This window comes from Corvus moneduloides, chromosome 2, assembly GCF_009650955.1.
Source record: "Corvus moneduloides isolate bCorMon1 chromosome 2, bCorMon1.pri, whole genome shotgun sequence".
Lineage (NCBI taxonomy): Eukaryota > Metazoa > Chordata > Aves > Passeriformes > Corvidae > Corvus > Corvus moneduloides.
Genome location: NC_045477.1, coordinates 81,267,253 through 81,294,162, shown reverse-complemented (window position 1 = coordinate 81,294,162; position 26,910 = coordinate 81,267,253). Strand labels below are relative to the sequence as shown.

General features: G+C 40.4%; 1 protein-coding gene across 11 annotated transcripts in view; it reads right to left on the bottom strand.

The window, feature by feature from the left end:
* Positions 1-3,275: 3,275 nt before the first annotated feature.
* The window catches only part of MBNL2 (muscleblind like splicing regulator 2), a 107,098-nt gene continuing 83,463 nt past the window's right edge, over positions 3,276-26,910 (bottom strand). For 4 of the 11 annotated variants that reach the window (XM_032100075.1, XM_032100063.1, XM_032100064.1 and 1 more), the window contains 4 exons: positions 26,830-26,883; positions 25,996-26,149; positions 22,740-22,775; positions 3,276-6,226 (listed from right to left, as the gene is read on the bottom strand). In XM_032100075.1, coding sequence (XP_031955966.1) covers positions 6,099-6,226; positions 22,740-22,775; positions 25,996-26,149; positions 26,830-26,883 — 372 coding nt within the window. In that variant the 3' untranslated portion in view covers positions 3,276-6,098. Of the gene's footprint in view, positions 6,227-21,239; positions 21,335-22,739; positions 22,776-25,995; positions 26,150-26,829; positions 26,884-26,910 lie in introns of all 11 variants that reach the window. The other 7 variants (XM_032100065.1, XM_032100067.1, XM_032100069.1 and 4 more) reach the window with 7 other exon arrangements.

Genomic DNA, 26,910 nt, shown 5'->3' with positions numbered 1-26,910 from the left:
GAGCACAGGAACACGTTAGGTGACATGAAAAAAAATTCTAGGTACCATAGTAGGAGAGAAAAAGCTTAAATTTGCAAGCTGAACATCCTCCAAATACCTAAAGAGAAGATCAGGATTTTTAACTATCAGACCATTTAAGTCAATCTTATGATTTTGTGATTCCTTGTGCATGATAGCTGTTTTAAAATCTATCAAAACCATTGTCCTTTGTGAAACAGGTGGGATTCATTGACTAAACTCATCTAAGGTGTTGCAGAGTATCTGAGATACCTGCATAGGGCTGGCAGACTTAACATAACTCACCCAGGCCCGTGCTCCTCCATAGCAGCAGCTTTAGGCCAAGTAGGTACTCTGCAGTGTGTCATCTGAGACTCCACAGCTACAGAGAGAAAGCTGGATCCCACTCTAGCAGCTTTCCGAGTGTGAAAAACTTGCCCACCGGCAGTCCTGAGCTGTGCTGTCAGCGACCAACCTTAGGATCTCTGGATGTGCTCCCCTGGCATTCAGTGCAGTGGCTACAACCATAAAACAAGGAAGTAAAAGCACTTCCTCGTTCTAGCCCTGCGTGGAAAGGAGAGGCAGTCATGGCAAATGCAAGCACAGCTCAGGCTTAGCATAGGCAGAACCTGCATGACCATCCCTGGGGGCTGTTCCTACAAGGTGAACCTCACATCACTGTGGTCACCCTTGCCACCTCCACATCCTGGCATCTCTTTGGTCTGGTGGCCCTCTGAGGAACCACACAGGCCACACCTTGACTGTTTTGTGACAATTAAGACTAAGGAAGACAATCACCAGAATTTGTTTTCCTTAAAAGTAGTATCCAAATCCAGCCCTTTGAAGATGAGAGGAGCAGGGCGTCTTTCCTGTAGTGATTTTCCTAAATCATAAAGCCAAGTGTCTTTTCCTCACATTGCAAGAAGCTTTGATGGAAATAATGCAACTGCAACCCAGCATTGAATAAGCAGCTCACACCAGTACCTTCCTTTTACGTTTCTTAGTGTTGCATTTTTTTTCCCCTGTTACAGCAGAAGGTATTTTCATGTAATGAAACATGTAATTTATTTTCTACAATTTCTATGGTTTCTATAATTACAGAATTAGAAAAATAACAATTTAGAACACATTTCCATAATTTATCCATTCACAAATAATCAAACTGTATGTTCTATACCTATGTGCTCAAATACATTACATACCAGCAATAATGCAACAGCTGAGGTGATTTTGCTCTCACACACACCCACTCCAGCAATAAAAATCATCTTGACCCATGTAAAAAAGCCTCCAGAACTGTCAATTATATGACATTAAAAATGCAGGCTACTGGAAAAAATGCTTAGCTGAGAACTGATTGCAGGCATGAAGAACATGGTATGCTCAGGTGACCGTAGGATCAGATGCCAAGGAAGGTTTTCAGTAATTCCAGGCAAGGTTGGTTTTTTTTTTTTTTTTTGGTCCCATGAATTCATGTAATAAATGTCAGTGGCAGGAGATTGAATGCCTGCACTGCTGCACTGTCGAGCAGCCTTGCCCACAAATCCTTTTATCTCTTGTCACCCACAGTACGGAAGCGTTGGGTTGTTCCTGGGCTCTCTTCTGGAGCAAAACAACTCTTTTTGAAAGAAAACCCAGTTGCTCTTTCAGTAACTTCAAGAGTCACTCCCAAAGTGCAGCATGAACAGGGCTCAACCAGTTTTGGCTTCCTTTGCTGTATACAAACAGGCAAAACTATCCCAGCAGGCTCTGATCCCTCAAATGTCACATCCCCTTTTGTTTCATGCTTTTAATTCCAGTGGACTGCAAAAACATCCCAGTCCTCAGATTACTTCAGACTCTTGAACTGACAACCATGCAAAACATAGAGAATAAGTCTTATGGCCATGGCTACACCATGTGGTGCCAGGGGAGGTGCATGGCCAAGCACAGTGCGTGTGCACCTGGGCAGTCTGCTGAGGGCCAATGTTGAGCACCAGGACACTGCTGCAGCCCTTGGCCTGAGGTGAGGGCCACAGCAGTGGCCACAGACTGGCCACAAGGACGTGCATGGCAGGGTGGGAAACTCAAAGGTTTCTAAAGGCTCTTCTCTAGAAGTAACTTGCTTCATTTTGGAAACCCTGACGTTGTCCGAAGGGGGTATGCGCTGCACGTGTACACGTACAGATACTGCGGGTTTGCTGTGGGCTCTGAAAGCCTCACAGCTTCCACGAGCACTTCTCCACTGCCAAGAAAGTGTCAAAGTTGACAAGAAACAAAGCAGCTTTTAGACAAGAAAAGTGACATATCCTGACCCTTCTTGGCAGCTGACAACTGTCCAGGGTGGGGTTCAACATGAGAAACTATCAACAGACAGCCTTCCCACTCCTGAGTCATTAGGAGTTGAATTTTAATAATTTGCTGCTTCTGCTCTACAATGCCCTTGCAGCCCTCTAATGCTGCAGTCCTTCCCTGTCTCTGCAAGTCATCCTCTTTCTCCTCTCCATCCCACATACTCGTTCTCAGCAGGCTTCTGGCTCAGTACGTCTGTGATACATCCAAATAGACTGGTTGACCTGCTGGTTTTCCACATTACTTGTGACCTTGGGCTCTTTTCAAACCAGCCCTGTGATGATGAAGCGTAGACAACTTTATGACACAAACTCTTTTTGATTCTGCAGGAATTGTATTTCCTTTCTTTAAAGCATTTAAAAAAATAAATCAGAAAAGGCAGTGTGAAGAAACCACGGAGCTGCCAGCCAGAGGTTTTAATCCCTCCTGTCACTAGCTTGCCATGCAGTCTCTGCCCATGGGTACACAACTCTCCTGTGTTGCTGCTCTCCCCAGAGGAACTAGCAGATAGCAGGGATTATTTACTGGTGTAATACTCTTCAAGATATAGGTTAAGAAAAGAAGATGCAAAGGATGTGCCAGCAAAAAAACCCTGCAATGGTCAGGCAATTGTGAGACACAGCCCCAGGATAACCAGTGCCTGCCTGCACCCTGGCACGCACGGGCAAGCAGGAAGGGCTCGGGATGCTGTTGGAAGCTGGAGCCGTGTGGCGCAGCATCCTCAGCAGGAGAAGGGCATGGGCTTCCCCATGTAGCATCTGCATGTCCTGCACCTGAGGACTGCACTTAAGGATTTGTTACTTGAACAAGCAATTAAAGAAAAAAATAAAATTTAAAAAACTTATACTTCTTAAAAGACTCCTCCACTTTCTTCTGGCTATTTTTTGTTACCCTGGGCCCCTCTTCCCAGAGCCACGCCACGAGAAAGGATCTCCCCGACTCCGCTCTCATTTTAAAATGCTTCTTTTTATTTCAGTGGTTGTACATTGGGTGAATGAATTAAACGTCACAACAGAAATAGAATGGCTATTTAACAGACCACTAGTAATTATATGTGCTGGAAAAGAGTGAATGGAGGGATTTCTTTTAACTGTTACCGAAATATTCATTGTATGTGTCGTCAATTATGCTGGATGAGAGAGGCAAACAAAAAGGTATTTTGGTGAGGTGCTGTATCCTTTGAAGAAAATAAGCACTGAGACATCTCAAGTCGCTTGAAACCATGTCCCAGCTACAGTATTCACTGTCTCCGTGTTGGCCCATCTCATGGTTCTTTTAGGGGGTTATATTTCTTGTTGTATTTTTTTTTAATTAAACAAAGCATTTAAAATTTAATCATTTTCATTAGACTTTTTTTTTTTTTTAAATATAAACAAAGTTTTGGCAAATAATATTTATACAGAAAAATAGTTTTAGATCTTCCCAAATTTTGAAATAGTCTATAAAATTACTTTATAAATAAATAAAATGCAGAATCTGTTGTACATGTATTTGCACATCTCTGTAATTGCCTCCTTACTGTTAGCATAGGTTTGTACTTGTACAGTTTTCAGGAATATTACAAAGTCATAAAGTCGGAAAGTGGATCTCTTATTAAAAATACATTTTCTCTTTTTGTCTGTCAGTTTATCTGGATGAAAGACCTGATGTATCTGAAGCTTCGTCATCCATGGGCAAAAAATAGTAATATTGGATTAATTGTAAAAAACATAGAATAACGGTAATTTTGAAACATAAGAAGTTCACACAAAACGATGTCTTGAAGAGTTATCTACATAAAATATTTAAACATGGATAATTTACCATTTAGTATTATACAATAAGCTACCCAAATGCCTAAATTAACTATTATAAAAAAATAAAAACAACTTTGACAGATATAGGCAAGTTGCAGTGTCAACTACCTAGTTATAATGACTGAGAAAGTCTACAAATATTAGTGTTTTAATAGTATATAATGATGATACCTTAACTGCTAAAGTAACAAGTTAAGATACATTATTTTTCCACAAATTAAACTAATGCAACGTTACAAGCACTATGTTAATTTTACAACCGAATTGTGATTATTTTTTTTTCTTTCGGATGATCAAATCTCCAGCTTTATATATAAATAGATAGTAATTAGACATCAGACAAACAAGATTTAGCCTGGAAAATAATTTCCTAGACAAATAATAATATGGTTAGTGCCTTCAGTCGTTCAGAACAGGCAGTGCTGCCAAAGTTTAAAATAGTTTACAATCAATCTGAAGAGGTTAAGTTAAAATACTGCAATCACTAGTAATGTCCACATAGAAAACTTATGCTGCAAACAATTATACATAATATCCACTTATAACAGCTGTCTTGTTTTTTTAAACAATAATTTAAAAACTATGTCATTTATGTGATACATGTGCAACATATAAAATGTGAAATATGAAATATTTGGTACAATAGTGCTTGAAACAAATCTCAAATCAAACAAATGAAATTTTAATTTTACATATATAATTACCTTGTAAATCAACAAAGTATTTAAAAAAGTAAACAACATTAAAATCTGCTTCATCCATATATATGTATGTATGTATATATAACATGTATATAATTGTATTAAAGATATCTTCATACTTTTGTGACATAAAATATGTTTTTAAAGAAAAACAATTAAAAGAACTATTTTTTCTCCACTCTAATCTGGTTACAATCTTATAATCCAATTTAAAAAATGCAAATACAGTAATGATTTATTAAACTGAATCTCATTCTACATTCTTAGTGTTCAGTTAATAGCCTAGATTAAAGTCACCTATGAAGTTTCAGTGACTCAACTGAATTTTAATTAAATTAGAATATCATACAATCTCTTCATCTACAGCCTTCTTTTTCGCCTTTCCTTTTGTTAGTTTGATCTTGTTTTGTTTTGTTTGATTTTACACTTCTAGAAGTTACTTCTTAACAGCTTGGATCTTTTTGGTAACCTGACTATGAGTTTCAAAGATTATTTGTGTCCGGTGAGATTTGACTGTTGGCATCAGGCTCACTTTCATCAAGTCTGATGTGACAAAATTTAGGCACTTCTGCAAAGTCTATTTTAAAAACATTATAAATATACTTGTAAAATAATATTCTCAAGACTTTGTTCTTTTGGGGATTGAAAGGGGTATGAAGTTCATACTGTGCAAAATTTTTAAAATTTTCTTCTGCTATTCTGCTATGATTCAAATGCAACTTCTCCATACAAGTCAAACACCAACCATGTGCATCTAAAGACTTTGTGCTTTACTTTGGACTTCTGGCTAAAAATATCAGATTGGCAGGATGATGTGCAGGACACCGGGCTGCGTTTCACTTCCTCTGTCTTGGAATCAACTCACCAAGGGAGCAAAACCAAGATTGTTTTTTAACTGAGAAGAAAACCCCGAATCATAGTTTGGGTGAAAATTAAACCTGCAACTGGGGAAAGGTTTTAGCCAATGCAACTCAATTATTGCTGAGCTCGAAAGATTCATAAACATTGAATCTCACGAGACTAACTGATCTGGACCATTTCTGTTAGGTGTAGTTATGGAGAAACGACAATATTTGCAATAATTAAACTATGCTTAGAAAATCTTTAAAACTAAATGTTACCCTTTATGTCTTGAAACATCACAGCTGGTATCAGGTAGTTAACTATTTTAGGTTGGAGTATAGTAAGCATACCATATTTAATATTCATTATATGACATAGCAGCACTAGCTTTTTTGAGTTTTTGATTTGTCCATAAGAACAAATTCTTGACTTAGCATGCAGTTTGTGGCAACTCTAGAGAGGAGGAGACGGGGTAGTATGTACAGTAGCCGTGCTTGGCCGTCCGCAGGGAGGCTTCGTGACATTCCGTTCCGCTCCTGCCGGCTATTTCAGGATTATCTGTCGAGAGAAAGGGAAAGCGTGATCGCGCTTTTAGGTGACCCAGGGAGAGCAGTGGGCCAGGATGGCCTAACTGAGCTCAGGCACAGCTCACACAGGACAGTGTCCTGCGGGGGACAGTGTCCTGTGTCCTCAGGCTGCCTGGGGGGTTTGTGTCTCACACACCTGGTCGTCTTCCCCTGCACAGAGGCCCTCATGTGCATGAGAACGCACAGAGGGGGTACTTTATGTGTCAAAATACTGGAGGGCAGTGCTGAATCCATGGCCTGGCCATAGGCAGGGTGTGCACTCTCAGCGCCCTGCCTATCAGTAGAGGTGGAAGCCCTGCATCTCCTGGAGGAGCTCAAAGTGCATCCGTGCCTGGGGTGACTCTCCAGCTCCCACCATGCTCCCAGAAAGTCAGAATGACCAGAGGAAAAAGTGGAGGCAGGGCACCTTGCCACTAACCAGCAAAAAGATGTACTGGGCTGGGTGTTTTCATGAAACAAAAGCGCCTTTTCAATGCACTTTTAGCAGCTGCTTATTCCCTAAAAAAATTAACTGCAGATCAGCGAACTTGAGAGGTTTTCTCACGCTTCCTTATGCCAAGGAATCTAGGGGGATTACCATAGTGTACCTCTGTGCACCTAACTAGCCACTAACCTTGCTGCTCTACCTCCATGGTGTCTCAAGTGGAGGGTGAAGCAATCATTTTACAGGTGCAAACTCTCGAGCTTCCAATACTGTGAAGGCTAAATGCACAATGCGCCCAGCAACCAGCTCCACCTGGTCACAGTATTGGAAAATCATCCAGATTTCTATCACCTGCCTGAAATGGCTGTTGGTGAAAGTGATATCAAAAGGCAGGGGTGTGATATTTTATCATGCCATTGCTAACATGTGCTCCAGACTTAAGCACGAGTCAAGGAATTACGAGTGCATTGCCTGCTCTTCCTGTTTAATTTGGCACTCGGCATATTTTTAAGCTGTATTTGCAGGTGGTATGCAATGCAGTCATGACAGCACTTTGACCTACTTGTGTATTATGAAGCTAGACCACTGCTTAATGCAGTATTTATATTAAAAGGGGGGAAAAAAAAGGTGTTTGTCAAGTAACTTCAGCAACATACTACCTCTGACATACAGACCGCCAAAAAGAAACACGCTCGGCTCTGTGTGGCAGGTGCTCGTCCCAGTCCCCTGCCCGTCACCCCACTGCCTCTCACAAGTGCACTGCCTCGCTCTCTGTACACCAGCACTGTCTCCCTGACCCCAACGACCTTGCCAGCAAGCCAAAGAGCCATCTTTGATTGCCATCAGCTCTGGAAATCTGGTGACACATGAGGCCCCACTGTAATGACACCGTACAAACACCTGCTGCTCCAAAGGGCTTAACATCTAAATACATCATGCACACAACAAGGACATATATTTTTAATGAACTTCCACCCATTGTGAGTTTGTTAGCTTATCACCTATCTTCTGTTTCCTTTTGGAATAACAAAGAAATAGCTTTGCTCAAATAATAAAGCCCTGTCTGTGATAACCCTGGTTCAGCTCCAGCACGGTGATTTGACAATATGTATAAAGAACGCAGCCATGCTGAAAATAAGAAAAGACCAAGATTTTCAGCACTGGTATTTTTAGCATGTTAGAACCCAACATGTCAATGTAATTAATAAAGCAGCTTTAGCTATACTGGGTTAGCCATAATCACACAAGTGTATTTAAGGTCTCACTTAATGGGACATAACCTGAAACTTACTCAGTAAGTTTTCTACTCGGTAAAAAACCCAGAATTTCAGACACTGCAGCTGACTGCATTGTCTGCCAACTTTTGAGGGGCTAAAGTTGCATTTTCCTATAGCTTTCTTTCCTCACAGTACAGGGAGACAGATAACTACCCTTTGTGCTGGTGTTCACAATTCCCTCAAAATGTGTGTCAGAGAAGGCAGAGGGCCTAATCTCAGGCTGTTTCTTGGGAAAATGGTAGGACTATTCCTGGCATTGTGATTAACCCAAGTGCCACTCATCCTGCTGTGTGCCAGGCAGGACAGAGAGGTCCTGGGCAATGTGAAAGAGCAGGGACCCCTTGTCTTCCCTGCCCTGGTGAATGGCAAAGCCCAAGGTAAGGACTTCACTGTCGTGTCCCTATTCCTGCCTTTTCTCTCCTCCTGTCAAAACTCAGGAAAACAGCAAAGACAATGTAAACACTTTCCTTTTCTGTGCAAGCATGTCCTGTTTATGGGTTGCAGGTGTCAGAGGAGCAGCTGGAGCTCTCACTGCCATGCTTCTCCCTGCCAGTGGCTACGGAGCTGGCTTGCTCCCAGCACATCATCCTCGATGTGCCACCCCTTGTACAGCGGCCGTAACTAGGGCATGTTGCACCCAGCTATTTCTAGTACACGTAGGAGTCCTCCTAGGAAAAAACCCTGAAGTCTCTCCTTCAGAACAAGCTTCTCCAGTGCAGAGTTGCAGAACTGAGGAGCTACATTTCTTTTTTAACCTTAGCCACAAAGTGTAAAACGTCTCCCGTAGTCTTTAATTACATGTTCACACCCTATTTCTCAAAAGATATCACAACTCTGCCACAGCTACATACACAGGCATCAGCTTCTGCCACTGGTTTTTTTCACTGTGTTTGACAGAGAAACATAAAATGCTAAACTACTTTACATGGAAAACACACTGTGAACCTCTCCTGTTTAATCTACAAATGAAGTAATAAACTGTGATGGAAGATGGAGGTTATCTAAGTCTGCATTGCTGCTAATTGCTCCATCACTTGCATGCTGAAAAAGGAGAAGCTGTACTGGAGAAGGAACATCCCTGCAAACACTTGCTACAGAGTCTGCACTCCCTCATTACTTGTAAATAGGTCCAGTCACCTTCATGTTCACTACTCTTTGAACAATTACATCTCAAATGCACATATGTATGACTTGTGTTTGCTCTGATACTATTATAACATTATACTTCACAGCAACAGGATGTAATGTCATGACGCTTTTACCATAGTATATGTAAGAAAAAACCCTGAAGAAGAAGACTATACGAGTGTGCATTGTCCCATGTCCAAAGGTCTACAGGTCAAGCACGGAAAAGCATTTTCTCATGCTCTGTATGGATAAGATCCACAGGTGTAGATACAGACATGCCTGGAAACATACCTTCTGCTGCTGCAGTAAGAGATCTAATAAGAAGACTATTTCCATCATAAGCAGAATGGCCTGGCACTTAGAGTCTTGAGTAGTAACTCAGGTAGAAGATTTAATAACAGAAAAGGGCATTTTTTGAAGGTAATCACAGATAAAGGTACCTTGTCCATTGCCTTCTTGCTTGGTACCTGTTTGAAGTGGCAGAAAGCTGGCTACCCTTTAGAATAAAATCACTCACACTGTGCCAGTGATAGTTAGCAGACTTCACTGAAACTAGTAACACAAAGAGTGAACCTAAATTTCCACAAACTACTTTCTAAATTTGCTCCTCAAAATTTTCCAGCTCTTTAGAGGTGACATTTTCAGCTCCTAAATGTCAAGACTTTCTTTCCTACCAGAGCATGGCTCTTTTACACCTTTACCTTCTGGACTTCTGAGTGATCATAATGGTCATTAAGCCCCTTGTGCAACACAGAACATCCTGAAATTCAGACAGGGTTGCTCATAAGGGTGATACAGTTCTGCAGTGTCATCCAGGGGAATGATGTCAGTGCCAATGGTTTCAGCTTCTCACCAACTACCAGTGTGGATAAATCAATCTGGGAGTTCCTCAGACCCAGCAAAGGCAGCAGTGATCAGTCATTGTCTCAAGACTTAAAAAGCAAAATTGAAAGTCTTTTAAATTAAAGTGGAAACTCCATTTTTGTGAACTCTCTTCTGACACCCAGGTTACTGCTTTACCTGATACAGTTCATTGAATCGACCAAATTACAGAGAATCATGACTAGGTTCTAAGAATTACAAGAACACTGTTTGGCTTGAGATTTTCACAAAGTACTATTTTCACAAAGCTTCTTTATAGTTTCTGACTTAAATTCATTTTCCAGTTCCAGATTTATTATACAATGATGAATAGGGAAAATTTGCCATTGTGCATGAATTCAGTGTACGTGAACTCTTGTTCAACTAAAGACCTGTCACAGTGGATCAGCTGGAAAACATGACTTTGCATCCACCTCTGACATGTTTCTTTTTCAGAAGTTTTGAAATTATTACTCCAAAATACAGTGTGCTTTATAAGCCCTAATATATTTTAAGAAGGTGTTAAGACCATATTTGATCTCTGCATTGCAAAGCACTTACCCTCCAAAAATTAACTCATGCATAGCAAACATTCTGGTCTGCTCAGCCTTCCATTTTGAATGCAATGTAGTAATAGGAGTTTCTTATAAACAAGATTTATCTCCGAGGATTTCAGACACGAATGCCTCAGCCGGTCACCCATTTTACATCTTCCTAGGCTACCTCAGGCAACTTATTTTAGCATTATCAACTCATGCTGCTTTTTTCCCCTCCACCAAATGAAAGGATCAGTGGTGAACAGTTTGCACCATGGTATTTAACTTTTGGACACCTGCGTCAGGATAGATGAATCCTTCCACAGTGACATTTTCTGTTTTCATGTTTTTCACACGAGTAGCAGACTGGTCAGATATATCTGGGGTATACATTAAAAATGACAGATATTTTCAGACAGCCGGCTCATATCAGGCTGTCTCATAACTTCTCCCTCTTTCTAAAAATAAAAGTAACACCAAGTATTTCTTCCCTATGACAAGGAACCCAAGACTATTTATATTTCCCCATGCCTTTGGGAAATGCCTCCATGCCTTTATTTTTCACTTTCTCTTAGAATGTTCTCTTGTGGTATGTGCCTTGTTCCTTTTCTTCAAAATAAACCACTTTTTTTTTTTTTTTTAAATTAGAAGTGGGAAAAGATGAGTAAATGTTCAGACACTTACTGAAAGCAATCTCTATTGTATCAGTTATGCCTGGTCTTATTTAATTTTTACATAGCCTAACAGATGGACTTTTTCACCTCCTGTTCCCCACAGATTCCACAGAAGCATCTCCATGGAGCACCATCCCAAACATTCCACTCCCCCACCCCAGGGCTCCCACCAACACTGTCCCATGGGATAGGTTTTGCCCCTGTCTTGACTGCTGACAGCTGAGCCAGCTCCAACCCTTGCTTGCATTAAATACAGCCTGGACTTTTTCCTTTGCTAGTACTTCTCCCTTGAAACCTCATTCTCATTTCCAGCATATTATCATTTAATGGATACATGCTTTGTTTTACTCACTAACCATGGTCCTCTCCTCAACCCAGGGCTGAAGGAGGATTTTATCTTATTGCTTCTCTATTAATCCAGTGCAACCCCAATATATTTGTCTGCTTTGCTCATGAATAAGGTGACCTCTGATTGTACATAATGGGTGAGATGTCTGGGTCACAGACAGCTGCCTGCCCATGCAGTGCCTAATACGGGGGCATCAGGTGTTTCCTGAGGGCTGGAGGTCCTATTTTCTTGGCTTTCTCATAGCCCATTCCCTCATATGGTAATTCTAGTGCCCTGCTCCATCCTCTCTGTTCTTCCCTAAATCTAAGTATGCCCATTTTTGCCTGTCCCACATGTTGACAATATGCCTCTGGAAATGGCTGAGGGTCAGATGTCCACACTGAAGTGGACACATCTGCTAGCACGTTTTCATTCCATCAGGCACAAGCTGTTGGCCATCAGGGTGTCATAAAGCTGACAAAGACCTTATCTGAATCCAGCTCTTCACGATGATCTAAAAAAAAACTTCAAGGAAATTATGGGATCCCAAAGGGTTCAAGGGCTCAGCAGCATCATTTTTCTCATTTAATTGTCACAAGGTCCTGAAAGAAGAGACCAAAGCCACTTGTGCTGCCAACTCCTTAGCTTGCTTATGAGCTTCAATAGGTATTTACTCAAGTAATAATGTACAGTATTTAAATTCAACTTAATAAGTATTTACTCACTCTGGAGAGACAGAGGATTAGTTGGTTTAGAAATGAAAGCAATATGGCTTTATTTATTCTTCTTTAAAGTAATAAATAATGCAGTGCTAAAAACTGATCATAACACACTCTAACATATTCTACCAAAATCTATTTTTAACTCATGCAGAGGCAGCAGACAGACTATATAGAAGTGAGAAAACCACTGCTGTAGTATTTTAGGAGCACCCATACAGTGACTATTTTGGATAGCCCCTCAATTTTACCTTCCAGCAGGTCTAAGCTACTGCAATCATCTGTTTTCCTCCTCCTACTTTTAGGTCATTTTCCTTCTCTTCTTGAATTTTAGAAACTGCCAGAATAGGCCTGCACAGAGAAACTGAGAGCACAAATGAGTGAAAGCCAAGCACAAGTTGTGCATTATCTGTGGAAGTGCCCATATTCCTTTTGCAGGGGTGTTACTTCTCCAACCCTTAGACGTTTTTTGTTTAACAAAACCTGCTTTGCATTTTCCTTTTAGACACCAAGCATGCCCACATCATGCAAGATGAGGCTGCCACTGCACATGCAGCATCCCTTTCAGGCAAAGGCACCACTGCACACAGAGCACAGTCGGCATTTCTGCAGGCTCCTCAGCAGTTATCACCACTCTGAAACCTCTCTTCTCCCAAAACCTGTCACTCCAGTTCAGACTCTCTTCAAAGCAAGAGACAGCATCCAGAACTAAACTCAAACACAGGAAAGTACCAAATTTACGTTCATCAAGGTTACTCGTAAGACCTTGTGTCAGTTTTATAAAACTCACTATACTTATAACTTCTCTGAGGAAATCTTAACCTTAACCTGACTTTGACTACTTATCACTTCCTTAATTTTCTTCTTATCTCGTTACTCTCACATAAACAGACACACATACTAGTGTGTGTCATGGCAGGTAATATTGCGCCAAAAATGAAGTCAGGCAAGTTAGCAAATTTCTGCGACCAGCTGAAAGTCATGACAGATACAATCAACAAAAATAAATATATAAATAAATATGTTTCCAGTGCAGTTACATGGGCAGCCTCCTGCACACTCAAAGCCAGACTGGCATTTCTTGTAGGCAATAAATCATACACCAAGATAAATATATGATCTTTGTTTAATTCAAGGGAAAGTAGTTAGAGCACCTAGAGATGTCCAGAGGCAATTATTTTAAAGGACAGAATCCCAGACAAGTACATCTGGAGCTCTGCACTGCTCTGTGTTGTTAAAATTTTATGATGGAAAAACCCAGACTCACAGGATCTGTGTGTATACACCATGAAACAAACTCATTTTTCCCCAAACACCTACAAAATTATTAGATGCCAGAAAAAATTTCCTATGTTTAAATAACAAATATGCCCCAAAAGACTTTTACTCCACTTGTCAAAGTATCAGTTGTTGAATAATTGCAAGTAAGAACACAAAAAGAAGTTATCATATCAAACATCAACACTTTTTCTTTAAATTTCTGTAACAGGAAAGGGAAATCTGTTTTGATTGTTGTTATATAAAAGAATGAAGCCTTCGCTTACTGCTGATGTTGTGCGACACTGCCATCTAGCAGGATACCAGAGGAAGTCAGGTTTTAGTCCTATACAGGGGAAAGGGGTATGATGGGAGAATTTCTCAAAAAAACCCCAAAACAGAACAGATTTTTCCTTTTCTTTCCCACTGGCTTCTTGTATACGAGCATGCAATCCAAAATTCCGAATACAAGCCTGCTGGAAGTTTTTATCGTCTACAAAGAAACAACATGCTATCTTAAAAGGCCAAAAATATTATTAAAACAAAGACTTGGTTAAAGTTCGCATGAGATTAAAATAAAGTTCCTTTACATTTTCCAGGGTAATCTTTTGGCTTTGATTCTTTGGTGCCTTAGAAAACACTTTTGCCACATATTCTGTAACATCAGTTGCTTCAAGGCAATTCAAAGGATCTTTTCCTGACACTGCTCAAGATTTGCTGTGGGCTTTAAGATTGGAAACTCTCACTTCGTGAGTTTGCGAGTCACAGCTGCTTACCTGTAACTCGGTGTCAGACAAGATAACTCGAGTGAGGTGAGGCTTGTGACTCTTGTGTGCCTAGCATGAAAGAGGCAGCAAGCAGTTTAAGTTTGCCTTTCCCACTGTGACAAGCTATTGCTATTTCAATACCTTCTCTAGAGAAATGACTCTTCATGATCAAGAGTCACTTAGGTTTGTTTTTCCAGCCTGGTGCAGGTACAAGGCAAGGTGGCCAGTCCTGCATCCCAGCTGCCAGGGCCCCATAGATGGGCTCCATAGGTGCCCAATACTGTTCTGCCCCGGGCTGGTTCCCTGCAAGTACTCCCTCTGATAATGTGCCTGAGGATGGAACCTGTTCCTCTGTCTCCTTTTCTGGACTGTTTCAAGTCAGATTCAAATCACTCTTTCTGTTGTTAGAACAGAATTTTCTATAGGAGAATTTAACTTGGAACTTTATGGATTTTTTAGACCAAAACTTTCAGTCAGAAAAAGAAATACTAAAATTGTTTAGATACTCATTATTCCCAGCAGAATTGCTTTCCTACCTGTTCCCTCATTCCCTCAGAAACTGAAATTAAAGATTTTCAAACCACTAACATGAATTTTGCATAGGCTCTTATTTGTAATGTTCTTGTATGCTGGCACTAAGGATGTAAATAACATTTGTTTCCACTGCCCACCTCCCTTCTCAAAAGCTCGCTTTTAAACAACAACAAAAAAGTCCACTTCCTACTATTTATCAGATTTCTCAATTCATTTTCTCAGTATATTGCTACTCTTTCCCCATTTACAAGTACAGCATGTTTCTATGGGGAAGAAAGGGAATGTGAGACAGCGAAAGCCATGTCAGCAGTGCTAGGGACAGCTCTCTGCCCTGCCAGAAGGCCTCCTGGGGTTAGAGAGGACTGGAGAGGAAGCCCTGTTGGGAGACACCAAGGAATATTTGCACGAGGGAGCAACTGGCACTTCTGCTTTGTGCAGAAGGAGAGATCAGCTTGAGTCGCTGTCCCAGGATGTTCCGGTCTGAGGAGAATCTGACTCCCTTGGGAGTGGTGCTGCCTTTGGGGGCACCTTGGCAAGGAGAGGTGCTCTGTTGCTGCACGTCCCAGCTCTGCTCCCTCCTGAAGGAGCCACCACACATGGCGTCCCAAATCCCAAAAGTTTGGCATGTTTGTATTTTACATGTTAACTAGTTTTTGATTTCTGGGGCAAATATTTTAGTTGTCCTTTTGTTTGTGACAGTCGAACATAACTATTTTTATTTTTGCTTCATTGTATTCTAACAGATTTTGACAGAACTGAAGGCTACTGAATGATTTCATAATTAATATCTGCATAATTGCCACCTAATTCAGTGCGAACGCTGATGCATAATTTAAAGCAGCTGTGCCAGATAATCACAAGCCTTAGCATGAGACAGCCTGTTGATCTTATATTTCTTTTTAGACACAGCCTCCAAGTATTTAATTTTTCTTTTGGATATGTTCTTTAATATTTTCTTCTTGATAAAAGGTCATATAATCAGTAGAATAATGTTGTCACTAAATAACATCTTCAAGCAGCATTCTCTGTAATGCTATTCTTACACTGTCAGTCTCTGCCCATTTTCATTGGTACAAAAAATAAAAGCCATGAACTGTTCTGAAGTGATGTGATGTGAGCAAGACTCACATTGCTTGGAATTGTTTGGAATTTGGTAATTGTCCTCTAATAACCAGGAACTATGGTAATACTCACTGAGCTTGAGGGCACAGAAATGCTGGTGTCTTAACCCCCCCACCACACTCACTGAGGTGAAACAACCTAGTCAGTAAGCCAACAAAGCCTGCAGATCCCTTCATGTATGTGATCAGTAGCTGCATGCTTGGGTCATTTGCTCACCAGGGTTTCAGTACCACTTGGGCTAAGGTCTCTTGCCTGTCATCCAGCTGCCAGTTCAGAATCAGGTGTGCAGATTTGTCTGTAGGTCCTCTATTGCATCTGCCAAGCTCGTGGAAATGTCTTGGGTAACCTAGACATCCAAGGTTATCTCAGGACAATCTCAAACGTCACTAGACACATGTTTAGGCAACTGAACCAAGCCCTATGAGACTTTGAAGGACAAGTCAGGCTACTCTCCAGATTTCATCTGACTGGGCTGATAAACTTCAGAGTCTACAATGGGTACTTAAACTTGTATCTTGCATGTAGACACCCATACTTAGACAACACCACTTAAGTGTCTTAGTTTTGGGCTGAGTTCTCACCTTCTAATCCTTGTAGGACTCACCAAGACATATATACATAAATGGAACAGCAGTGAAGCTTTTTAATTAAGAAATTTAAAGCCCCCACAAGCAGGTGTTTGCCATTATTTAAAATTGAACTTCAGCCCCAAAAGTCAAAATAACATCTCTCGCAAATAATGTCAGGATACACCATCCTCTGTTAAATTATCTTTGGCATGCAGGGTGGAGGAAGTCACATTTTTCTGCATTTCCATCAACATGAACATCATCACCTCCAAGTAGGCTTCATCTAATCTTTCCCTAAGTTTCTAATCCTGTATTTTCTCATAAAGCACACAGCAAAATAAGAAGAGAAACAAACTCCCAAAATAATTTTCCTTAAGATCTATGACTTTTATATCATCCTGAAATTACAGCACTGTACATTCTTAGCCTAAAAAACCAGTCAGTAAATATTGCTCTTTCCCTTTACAACTACCTGAAAGAGGATTGGTCTCTTCCTCCAAGTAACAAGTGATAGGATGAGAGAAAATGGCCTCAAGTTGCACCAGGGGAGGTTTAGATTGGATATTAGGAAATAATTCTTCATGGAAAGGGTTGTAAAGCACTGGAACAGACTGCCCAAAGCAATCACCATCCCTGGAGGTATTTAAAAGATGTGTAGCTGCTGCACTTAGGGGCATGGTTTAGTGGTGAAGTTGGCAGTGCTGGGTTAACACTTGGACTCGATGATCTTAGAGGTTTTTCCAACCTAAATGATTCTGTGATTCTACCTGTGAGTGAAGCTAAGAGGTAACAGTTTCCTTGCTTGCTTGAGTACTGCTAGTCCACTAGCTGAAGGAGGAACAAAGTCTCTGTTAAAGATCCCTGAAGTATGTATCTACAGAGACTGCATTAATATTTAACCAGGACGTTTTACATACGTCTGTCCACATGCATGCACTAGAGGGAGCTAGGACCACACCCTCTGTATTCATGCCCTAATGCTGCTTCTCACCATCATTCACACGACTTCGAACTTTGCTCCAAGGAAACGTTGTCAGCATCCCCAAACAACTGAACTGAAAGTTTATCAAGCATCTACTGCTGAAGTCAGGTTAAGCAGCGGAAGCTTCAAGCTCCATCCTGGTGGGAATGGCTGGAGCAATTGTGAAGGGGGGAAGAAGGAAAAGGGCAAGGGCCTTTCCTGGCCTTTCCTGGCCTCTGACCAGTCACGCTCCTGGACACGTACCTTTCCAGCTGCCTTTCACTGGAAAGCTGAAGTCCCCTCCCCTCCATTCCCTCTCACCACAGCCTGGCAGCTACAGTGAATGGGGCACTCCCTCGAGGGAACAGCAACACCACCAGCTCTTATATCATCAGAGTAAGTTTTTAATCAGAGTTTGTAAAACAGGGTTTGCTAAAGCACATTTGCTGCATGTTTACATTGCATTGAGCCAAAGCAATTCTCTTGCCCCCTGAACACACTGCTACAAAATTATTTTTAAAACCTAACCTTTTTAAGTCAGGAAAAGGAAGAGATGCCAAATTTTCCATATATTCTTAACTGGTGTCACCCTGCACAGATGTACACAGTACAGCCTTTAACGCCACACAATGCTCTCAGGTGCCTTGTGCCACACATTGAACACACAACGCCCAGAGTTGCTGCCCAAGCATGACTGACAGTGTGTGTGCATCAATACAGGTATATTTTGAGGTCTTCCTCATGTTATTTTCTGGAAGAAAGGACATACAGAAGACATGAGACACAGTGAATGTTTTTTTTCAAAATACAAGCTGACAGCACACACTAAATATATTACTGGACCCAATGGAGCTACTATGTTTCATTAGCCATCAGCTGAGACTCCATAACTTTTGGGATGTTGACTTTTCCCTTCTACTTGTGCTTCAAAGACACCGGGATCATCACACTCAGTCCCAGGAAGACCAGCAATCTTTCCCCACATCAGAATACTACACCAAATGATATTATGAGAAACGATTAAGCCCTGCTACAACTTTCTTTTCATGCCCAGAATTGTGAGGTGAAGCTGTGGGAGCTGAAATGGGACAAGCTTAAGGCTGCAGGTTGTAAAAAAAAAAAAAAGTATGGTGGAGACCATGGAAAGAGGAAACTGTACCTCACAGATATGTAAAGCAGTGTGGCACAGACTAGGAAAGGAAATTTTATCTAGTTGGGAATAAAAACGTTCTTTTCTGAAATACTCAGGAGAGTTTAAACCCATACAAGAGGACACAAAGAATGCTATGACCATGAACAAAGTCATGTTAATGACCAAGTTAATAACCTGCTCCTGCTGTGTTTCTTGGACTAAAGAAATACTGAGAATTTGGGCCACAGAGTTACTGTGGGGCTTTCTTATCATTGTAGCTTTGTTTCCAATCTTAAGAGGCTGTAAATAAATAGAGAACTTGGAGTTTTATCTCTTACAGAGAAGAAGGAACTACTACTACTTTCCCTACCTTGAAATACATTTTTTTTTACAGTAGCTTTTAAAGACTTACAATGACTAAAACAAAGACAGGAGTGAGAAAAAACCAGACAGTGATGGCACATGCTACAGAAGCCAACGAGCACCTGAGCTGGGACTCATCTCCTCCACGTGCAGTGGTGCAGAGCTTTGGTAACACATCTACACTCATTCCACAGGCAAGGGACTGAGGCAAGGTCCTCCAGGGCAATTTACCCTGCCCTAACATAGACTTCTAAAAAAGCAGATGAATTAGATGCCAAACTTCCAAATGGCTGAAGTTAAACACGTGAAAACCCATCCCCCCTGTTAAATCATCCATTAATTTCAGCATGGAATTGTATGTATACACACACTCAAATATATGCATCTAGATAAATACAGACACTTTCTACAACTCCTGTTAAATTTAAAAGGCTATAATCCTCCAATGCAAACAAAATCTGCACTGGGAAAGTAGGGTCTCTGCCTGCCATCCTGCTAGACGAGAAAGAGCATTAAGGCACACCTTTGTCTTCTTAGTGGCACCAGTTAATTGTGTGAAACTACTCCCATTAACTAAAAAAAAAAAAAAATACTGCTTATTGGTCCTTTTGTAGGCATACCTGTATTTATTCTACCTTCAGCCGCAGTTGGCCCCTCTGGCACTCAGGAATGCAGATGGTGGAGCTGCCCCAGCTGCATTCCTGTGCTGGAGAGGGTCCCTAGCTGAACCCCTCCCCAAACCATCCCATTTTCTCTTAGTCCCTTGGCATCTTCAACTCTCTCTGTCACCACTCCGAGATCACAAAACTACACTGGATACCACCAAACAATTTTCTGCTGCAGACACTGTTCTGGGAAAGACCATGAAATGCACCATTTGCCTGCTGCACTTTCATCCTTATCCCAAGCATTTTTTACAAGCTAACTCTCAGAAAAGTAAGCACAAAACAACAACCCTCTCTTGGTGAAAATGCTAGAAGCAAAAATGTCACAACGTGGGCAAACAAACCTTAAAAAAAAAATGGACTGGTTTGTGTTTCTTTAAGAAAGTAGGATGTATTTCAGAGGTAGTATATTTTTTCCAAATTATTAAAAATAAACTCTTGCAGCAACTTCTATTTTTCCATGGGATACTTTAATAGTTTTGGGAATGACAGTAAAAAAATAAATAAACCTGTTAGTAGAACATTATTAAGCAAAACATTTTCACTGATTTCTTTCTAAGTCCTGGGCAAGTGGAGGGAAGGAACCAACAGGAGAGCGTTTCTACTGGGTCTGCAACAGCTTGTCAGCCTGCCCAGGAGAAACACAAGGAAAGATGATGGGGACACAGCCCTTTGCTTTCTTTTGGCGAGCAAATCTGCTTGTTTTCTTTTCTGTCTGACCTCTCATAACCTGAGGGCAAACACATCTCAGGTGGAAGTGCCTGAGCATGGTCCCAGAGCACCAGGAAAGCCAGAGTGACCCAACAGCTGTGCAAACTCCTCTCCTGGCAGATGCCAGGCACACCAATGTGGGAATCACCCCAACAGAGGAGTCAAAGCTACACGCTCTGGGCTGCAACAGATATGTCTTCCCTGGGAACTAAGTCCTACAGGAGGAGGGGAAACCCAACCAAAATGAAAACTGCCATTAACATAAACTGTAGAAGAACAGGAGAAAGTATCATCTTTCCTAGCCTACCTCAGACAACAGCCCTTGGGATTCTTTCTATCAATGTCCTTCCTCAGAGAAATGCAACTCCCAGGTTAAAGATACACTTTCAAATATAAAGCAGGCATAGTCATAAATATCTTGAGTGCTGTTTTGATCACTAGTATGCACAGAAAACATGTAATTTTTTTTTCTTCTTTTTCTTTTTCCAGTTGCCTTGTTCTGCTTGTGATTTGTGACAGCTTCCGTGCTTACAAATTAGTCACTTCCACATCTCATGGAGAAGGCTACATTAACACACCTGAATGTTTGAAACCTGTGATGATCTTCCTTTTGAACTCAGGCGTTAATAATAGACTTTTGTAAGTAGTCCAGTACTACGGTGATTCTAACTCCAGCTGGGTTAATTACACGATAATTAGGTACAAACATCGCAACACAAAACACAGCTACATCATTATTTGCAACAAATGTTAACTCTAAATAAGTGCAACCTGTCCCACAAACACTTGCTATAAACGACTTAAAAATAAAAGTAAAATTTGATGGGGTAAACACAGAAATAAAAAAAAAAAAATTCTCTGTGAGAATTTTTTTTGTTAAAAAAAATTAAAATAAAAATCTCAGCACTCATTTAGAGTTCAGGATCTTGTGAAAGAAAGCTTTAAAAGGAGCAAACCTGATTTGCTGTGGCTGTTGCGGCGAAGGGAACACTTGTTGCAGGAGTTGTTGCTGCAGAGACAGTGGCGGCCGTAGCGTTGTGCATCATGGGTACTTTCAGGAGGGGAACCATGGAAGCAATGAACAGGAGGGTGCAGCATTATGGTAAGAGAAGTGGTATTTTTGGCATGGTGAATATCAAGAGCGGCAAGCCATCGTCATGGGTTAAACCGGCAGATGGCATGCAATCACAGTGCAAAGCGAGAAAGCGTGGCGGAGAAATAAAAAAAAGGGAAAATAGCTTATTACAAGTACAATTAAAGGAAGGTTGTCAACACAATCGGCGATTCCCAGAAAACAAGAGTAAGGACCACTGAAAAGGCAAGTGTTATCTCTAAGAAGAAGATTACTTGTGCAAATGAGGCCTTTACCAAAATAGCCTGTTACCTGCAGATTGTTACATGCATAATTTGTTTTCCCCCAGTACAGCTATAAAGCACTTCAAAATAAAATCCTACGAAAAAAGCCCAGTGGTTTACACTGGAAAGAAGACTGTTAAATGTTTATCTTAATTTTTAGACACAATTAAAAATTAATTTTTTCATCTATCTTCATTTTGAAGTAAGCCAGATACTCGCTGTCTTTCTTTGTAATCCAATTTATTCGTGTTTTCCTACTAGCACTGCGTAACTGTTCGACTTTATCAAAGTTAAATTACCATCTGCTTGAGGCAAAAATCAGGAGAGGGATGATAACTATCCTGATATATATACTACTTTGTTTGATCTAAAAAAGCAAGATCGATTTTGTGAAAGACACTGCTTTTGCTCATTTTAAGAATTAATTTTAATCAGCATCTTCATGGGGGAATTATTAATTTGATGTTTTAAAGGCTTGATATTTTAACTGTTTATCTGAGTAGGCCAAAAACCCAAAAATAAAATCACTGGGATAGGGCAATAGAAGAAATATTACTTTTCTGTCTCAGAGGCTGTTGCATTGGGCTTCCACTTTGAAAGCCCAAAATGTTAACTTCAAACTGAAAATATATTTAAAGAAGGAGTGAGATTCAGATCATGAGTTTCAACAGACCTCTGTGGATCAAAGCAGGCATTTCTGGGAAACGCTGATAAAACTTTCTAACACACAGCAAAGGAGAATAGGCACACCACTATGAAACTTTAAAACACTGATGAAATTTGCTGGTTTTTTCCAGTATTTTATGATTTTATAGTACTAGACAATATAAAATATAAGGAGAAATAAAACTTTGAAAACTGAAAAGCAGACTGGAATTCATGGTATTATGCTTTTGCAGTGTAGTTGTTATAGCAGGTGATATCATGTCTAAACTGCAGCTTTCATCTACAAATCTAAACACTCTGCAAAGTCAACCAGAAGGACAAGCGAACCTTTAATTCTAGTCAGTGGCTAAATCTCGCCTAGGATTTTTGAAACAAGTGAATATACATCATATACAGTATAAAAAAAGAGATCAATAAAGAAATTTGGAACCTACCAATACTGGTAGCGGGTGTCATGCACAAAACTGACCCTGCGTGTCATGCAATGATAGGTGAAAAAAGTGGATAAAGGGAAGAAACAGGTTAGCTGTTTAGAGTTAACATTCAAAGTGAGATTCAAGCATAACCACAGAGAAGTAAGTTAGTTAAATGAAACTGTAAGGTCATTCACAGTTTTGCTTTAACACAAAAAGGTGACTGTGTTCTTACTAAACTCCTGCATATACAGTGTGGGTTTTGGCATGTTTCTGTACATAATCAAGATACTTCATAAACTTTTTTACTTACTAATTTTATCCTTTCACTCAGTAGTTTTGCAGCAACAGGTTTTTGTTTATAGAAACATCCTTGGTTAAAGATCACAGTATTTGGGACTTTTAGAACTCACTGCATAAATCAGACAGTTAAATGTTGCACAGATCAACATTCACCAATTTTTTGACATGTGGCAGGAAAAGAAGTTAAAGTGGAATTAAGGCTATTCCTCTTCAGGGGCTTTGCCAAATTTGTGTTTGATGTTAATGTACCCATTCTTAACAGAAAGAAAACAGTACTTTGACAAGTCCCAAGCTAAACACCTCAAAGCATGTAATATTCCAGCAGAAGGCTCCCAGCGCACCTCAGAGACGCTGTGGGATGACTGCTCACCTGCCATGCTCACCAGTTTAATTTTGGTGCCTAGTCCACCTTTAACCTTTCTGGAAAGGCCAAATGAAAGAGATCAGCCTATTTCCAGTATATACTGCATACAGCAAGCTGGTGAAGGCAAGCAAGGAGACTAGTGCCAGGTATGTGCATATTTGAGACAGAGTCGAATATGCTTCCTCCATTCCTGCTGAATTACTACTGCAGCCCCTTATCAGACGGTCGCAGGACTTGTGTGACTATGAATGACCTTACCCAAGAACAGTCCCCAGAGAATACACAAAGTTCCTCCTCTAGAGGTTATAGAAACACTAACAAACAGCAATGGGAAGAGAGAAAAGATCTGCTGTTTTTAAGATCATTCACCAAACAATAAGGAGAAGGTGACAAAGCCATCAAACTGATGTAAAACAAACATAGTGCAGAACTTCAGAGGTAAGCCATGCTAAGTCAAGCCCCACACTTTTTATTAGGGGAGCCAGTGGTTAAGAAAGCAGAGAAGTTATATAAAACAATTAAGTTTTATATATATTCCAGCAGCAAAACTTGTCTTAAAATTTAACACACACGCACACACACACAAGGAACACATTCGAAAATTATACCAGTTTAGAAAATATCACATAATCATTTAAAATCCAACAGATAATGTCATGCATTGCTTCTTAGACGTGGGTTGCATGACAGTCCTTACACCCACCAAATCCAACCTTCCCAGGAAATGTGGGAATATCATATGTAGCATCTTTAATGGAAAGCTCATGACACCCATTCTTATAGAGGGTGTTCCCCTTTCCTGAGTTCCTCCCATACCCACTCCTCTCTTTAATGTCCTTTCTTGGCACTGATGGTATGTGAAAAGAGCAGGAGGTTCATCACTTTGAGAAAGGTTTTCTACTCTGGGGCTTGGGCTCCATCTGGTATTTAATACCTTTGTTTCTTCTTTTTTTTTCATGCACTTGTTTTGGGGCTTGCCAACAACCTGGCCCTTAAGGTTTGGTTCCAAGATCCACCCTTCCTACCACCAGAAATTTGTCAGATAAAACTACAATTACAACAATTAGTTGGAAAGAGGAACGGACAATAAAAAGTACCAAAAGTGAGCTACTTAAGGAAGCATGAACATTCCAGAAGTCTAAAAAACATCCAAATGCTTTTTCATGGAAAAAGGTTTAAACTACCGTATTTTCCATAGTTAATTTGAAGTCCTTGTCAATTGCAAATAAGAGCAATAAGCCCTGAAAGGGAGTGCTTAAGAAGGAAAAATGCCTATCATGCTACAAATTCTCATAGTTTCAACGTAAAATAAATTTGTGGAAATTTCTGTATGTTCTGTAAGCACAAGGCAGTCTTCCATTCATGTCCAAATAGGCGGTCTCAGCATTTATTTATTTTTTTTCAAACACTCCCATAAATGTCAGTGTGTTTTCTGCCACAGATATTCTTGTGCACCAATGTGCTAAAAATAAGGCTATGCTATTACTTACTATTACAAATACGGGGGCAGGCTCCAAGGTTGTTACTGAGGCCTTATAGAAAAATTCCATGAAGTCAAAGCCATCTGTGTTTGTTTTTTATCTTTAAAAACATATGGGAATGCTGATAGATTGGAAAATCATCATGTGTTGCCTTTCACTCCTTGTTCAACCGACATTATTTCTATAAACTAACACTGCTGAAATGTCAAGCGCATTTGCAAACACGTAGTTTTAAACGATTCTGAAGTTCACACTCGACAATACCCTGACACTAAAATACGTAATTTGTTAATTACGAATGACATCACAGAATTCCTTAGGCAGGATATTCTCCTTTGGGAAGTTTGGAGTGGGGGTGACTGACACGATTTGGAGGGCTGTGTTGCTACTGTTTACACGAGCACCCAGCACATCCCTTCTGTCACAGTGCTAAAGAGAAGCCCTGCTACCAGCCAGGGTGCAGGTCAAGCCATCTCTGAACGCTCTGATTATCACAGAGATCCGAGCACTGAAATGTAAGTTACATTCACTCATCTTCAGATCATCCCCATGAAGAATTATAACCCCAGCTATGAGCCACAAATGCTAGGAAATGTCCTGGTGGTGCTCCAAAACCACGAAAATGCATCTGATGCCTGAAAGCCCTTTAGTGCAGCTGCGGGGAGCGATGTGTTTTGCCAGTGCTTCCACGCAGGTATTGACTGGAAGTTTATGGCCCCTTCTCAGGGCGCTTGTGTGCAGCTGGGGAAATCCCCATGGCTGCAAGACAGCAGCCGAGGGAGCAGGAGGATGCTGTGGCATCTCTGAAGAGTGATGCTTTTCCAGCATTTTTGTTAGTGGAAACAGATACGAGTCAAAATCCAGCCAATTTAAGGTAGGCAAAAAGGGGCAGACTCTGGAGAATGATGAGCAAGGCTTCAAATGTCTGAAAAAAGAAGCTTAACGGCATGTTGAAATTTCTGCTTGAATTCTTGTCCTTTCAAGAGGAATTAAAATAACGTGTAATCATCTGTGCAGACTTCACCTCAAGTGGGGCAGGAAGCATAATAAAACCTTCTGTTAAGTGCAACTGCCTGACACATAGGCTACCTCAGGGACACAAAACTGGTTCAATGTGGATGCAACATACCTGTTGGGATAAACGCTGCATGTTGCTGCAACTGAGCATTGGCAAGAGCCTGTTGATAGTGCAAGACACTGGGATTGAAAACGGCACTGGCACCATTGCTTTTTTCAAGTGCTTGTCTCTTTGGTAAAGGGTGAAGAACACCAGGAGGAAAGGCCTGTAAATAAGAAAGTTAGTTAAAATGGTGCCATTTTTAAGACCTTGTCCGTAATATATACATAAATACAAAAACTTAGTATTTTTAAAAGCGGCTAAAGATGCCTCGCCATGCATTTTAACTCAAAGCACAGCAATGTAAAATGAGTGAAATTTTGTTATTGGTAGCAAAAGCATGGTACTATTAACCTAGAACTGTAGCAGCACAACTACTGAAAAGAAACGTTTGCTTTAAAGCAACGAAAATGGCATTGCCTTTAAGTAGGTTTTCGAATATTACGGGGAGAAAAAACCACTTGTGTTTCATTGCCAAGTATTTTGTCTTATGTTTAAATTTAAATATAGTTTCCTATTATTATACAGATTAATGGATTACGTTACACGTTTTCAATTACAAAAGCAGTTTTATCTCAATTCGACTTTTCATGAAAGATTTAAAAAAGATGAAACTGTGTTAGGAACCAAACTAAATCGTCTGCGGTCTATTACGTATGAGAATGAGATGGATAAATAGAGCTTCCGGTAAATTAATGAGTATGTGAAATCATTTCCGTTTGATGTTTGAAAAGTAAAGCGATACAAATTTCATTAGTTGCTTCTCTGAAGGAAAAAAAAAAAATTATAATTTAAAAAAAAAAAAAAAAAGCTACATGCAAAGCAAAAGGTGAAAGGTCAAAGTACCAGGTCTACAGTTGCTTCGAGAGGTCGCTTCATTGCTTTGGCAGTCGACTGAGTCTTTTAATAACAGGCAGCGAGCACATG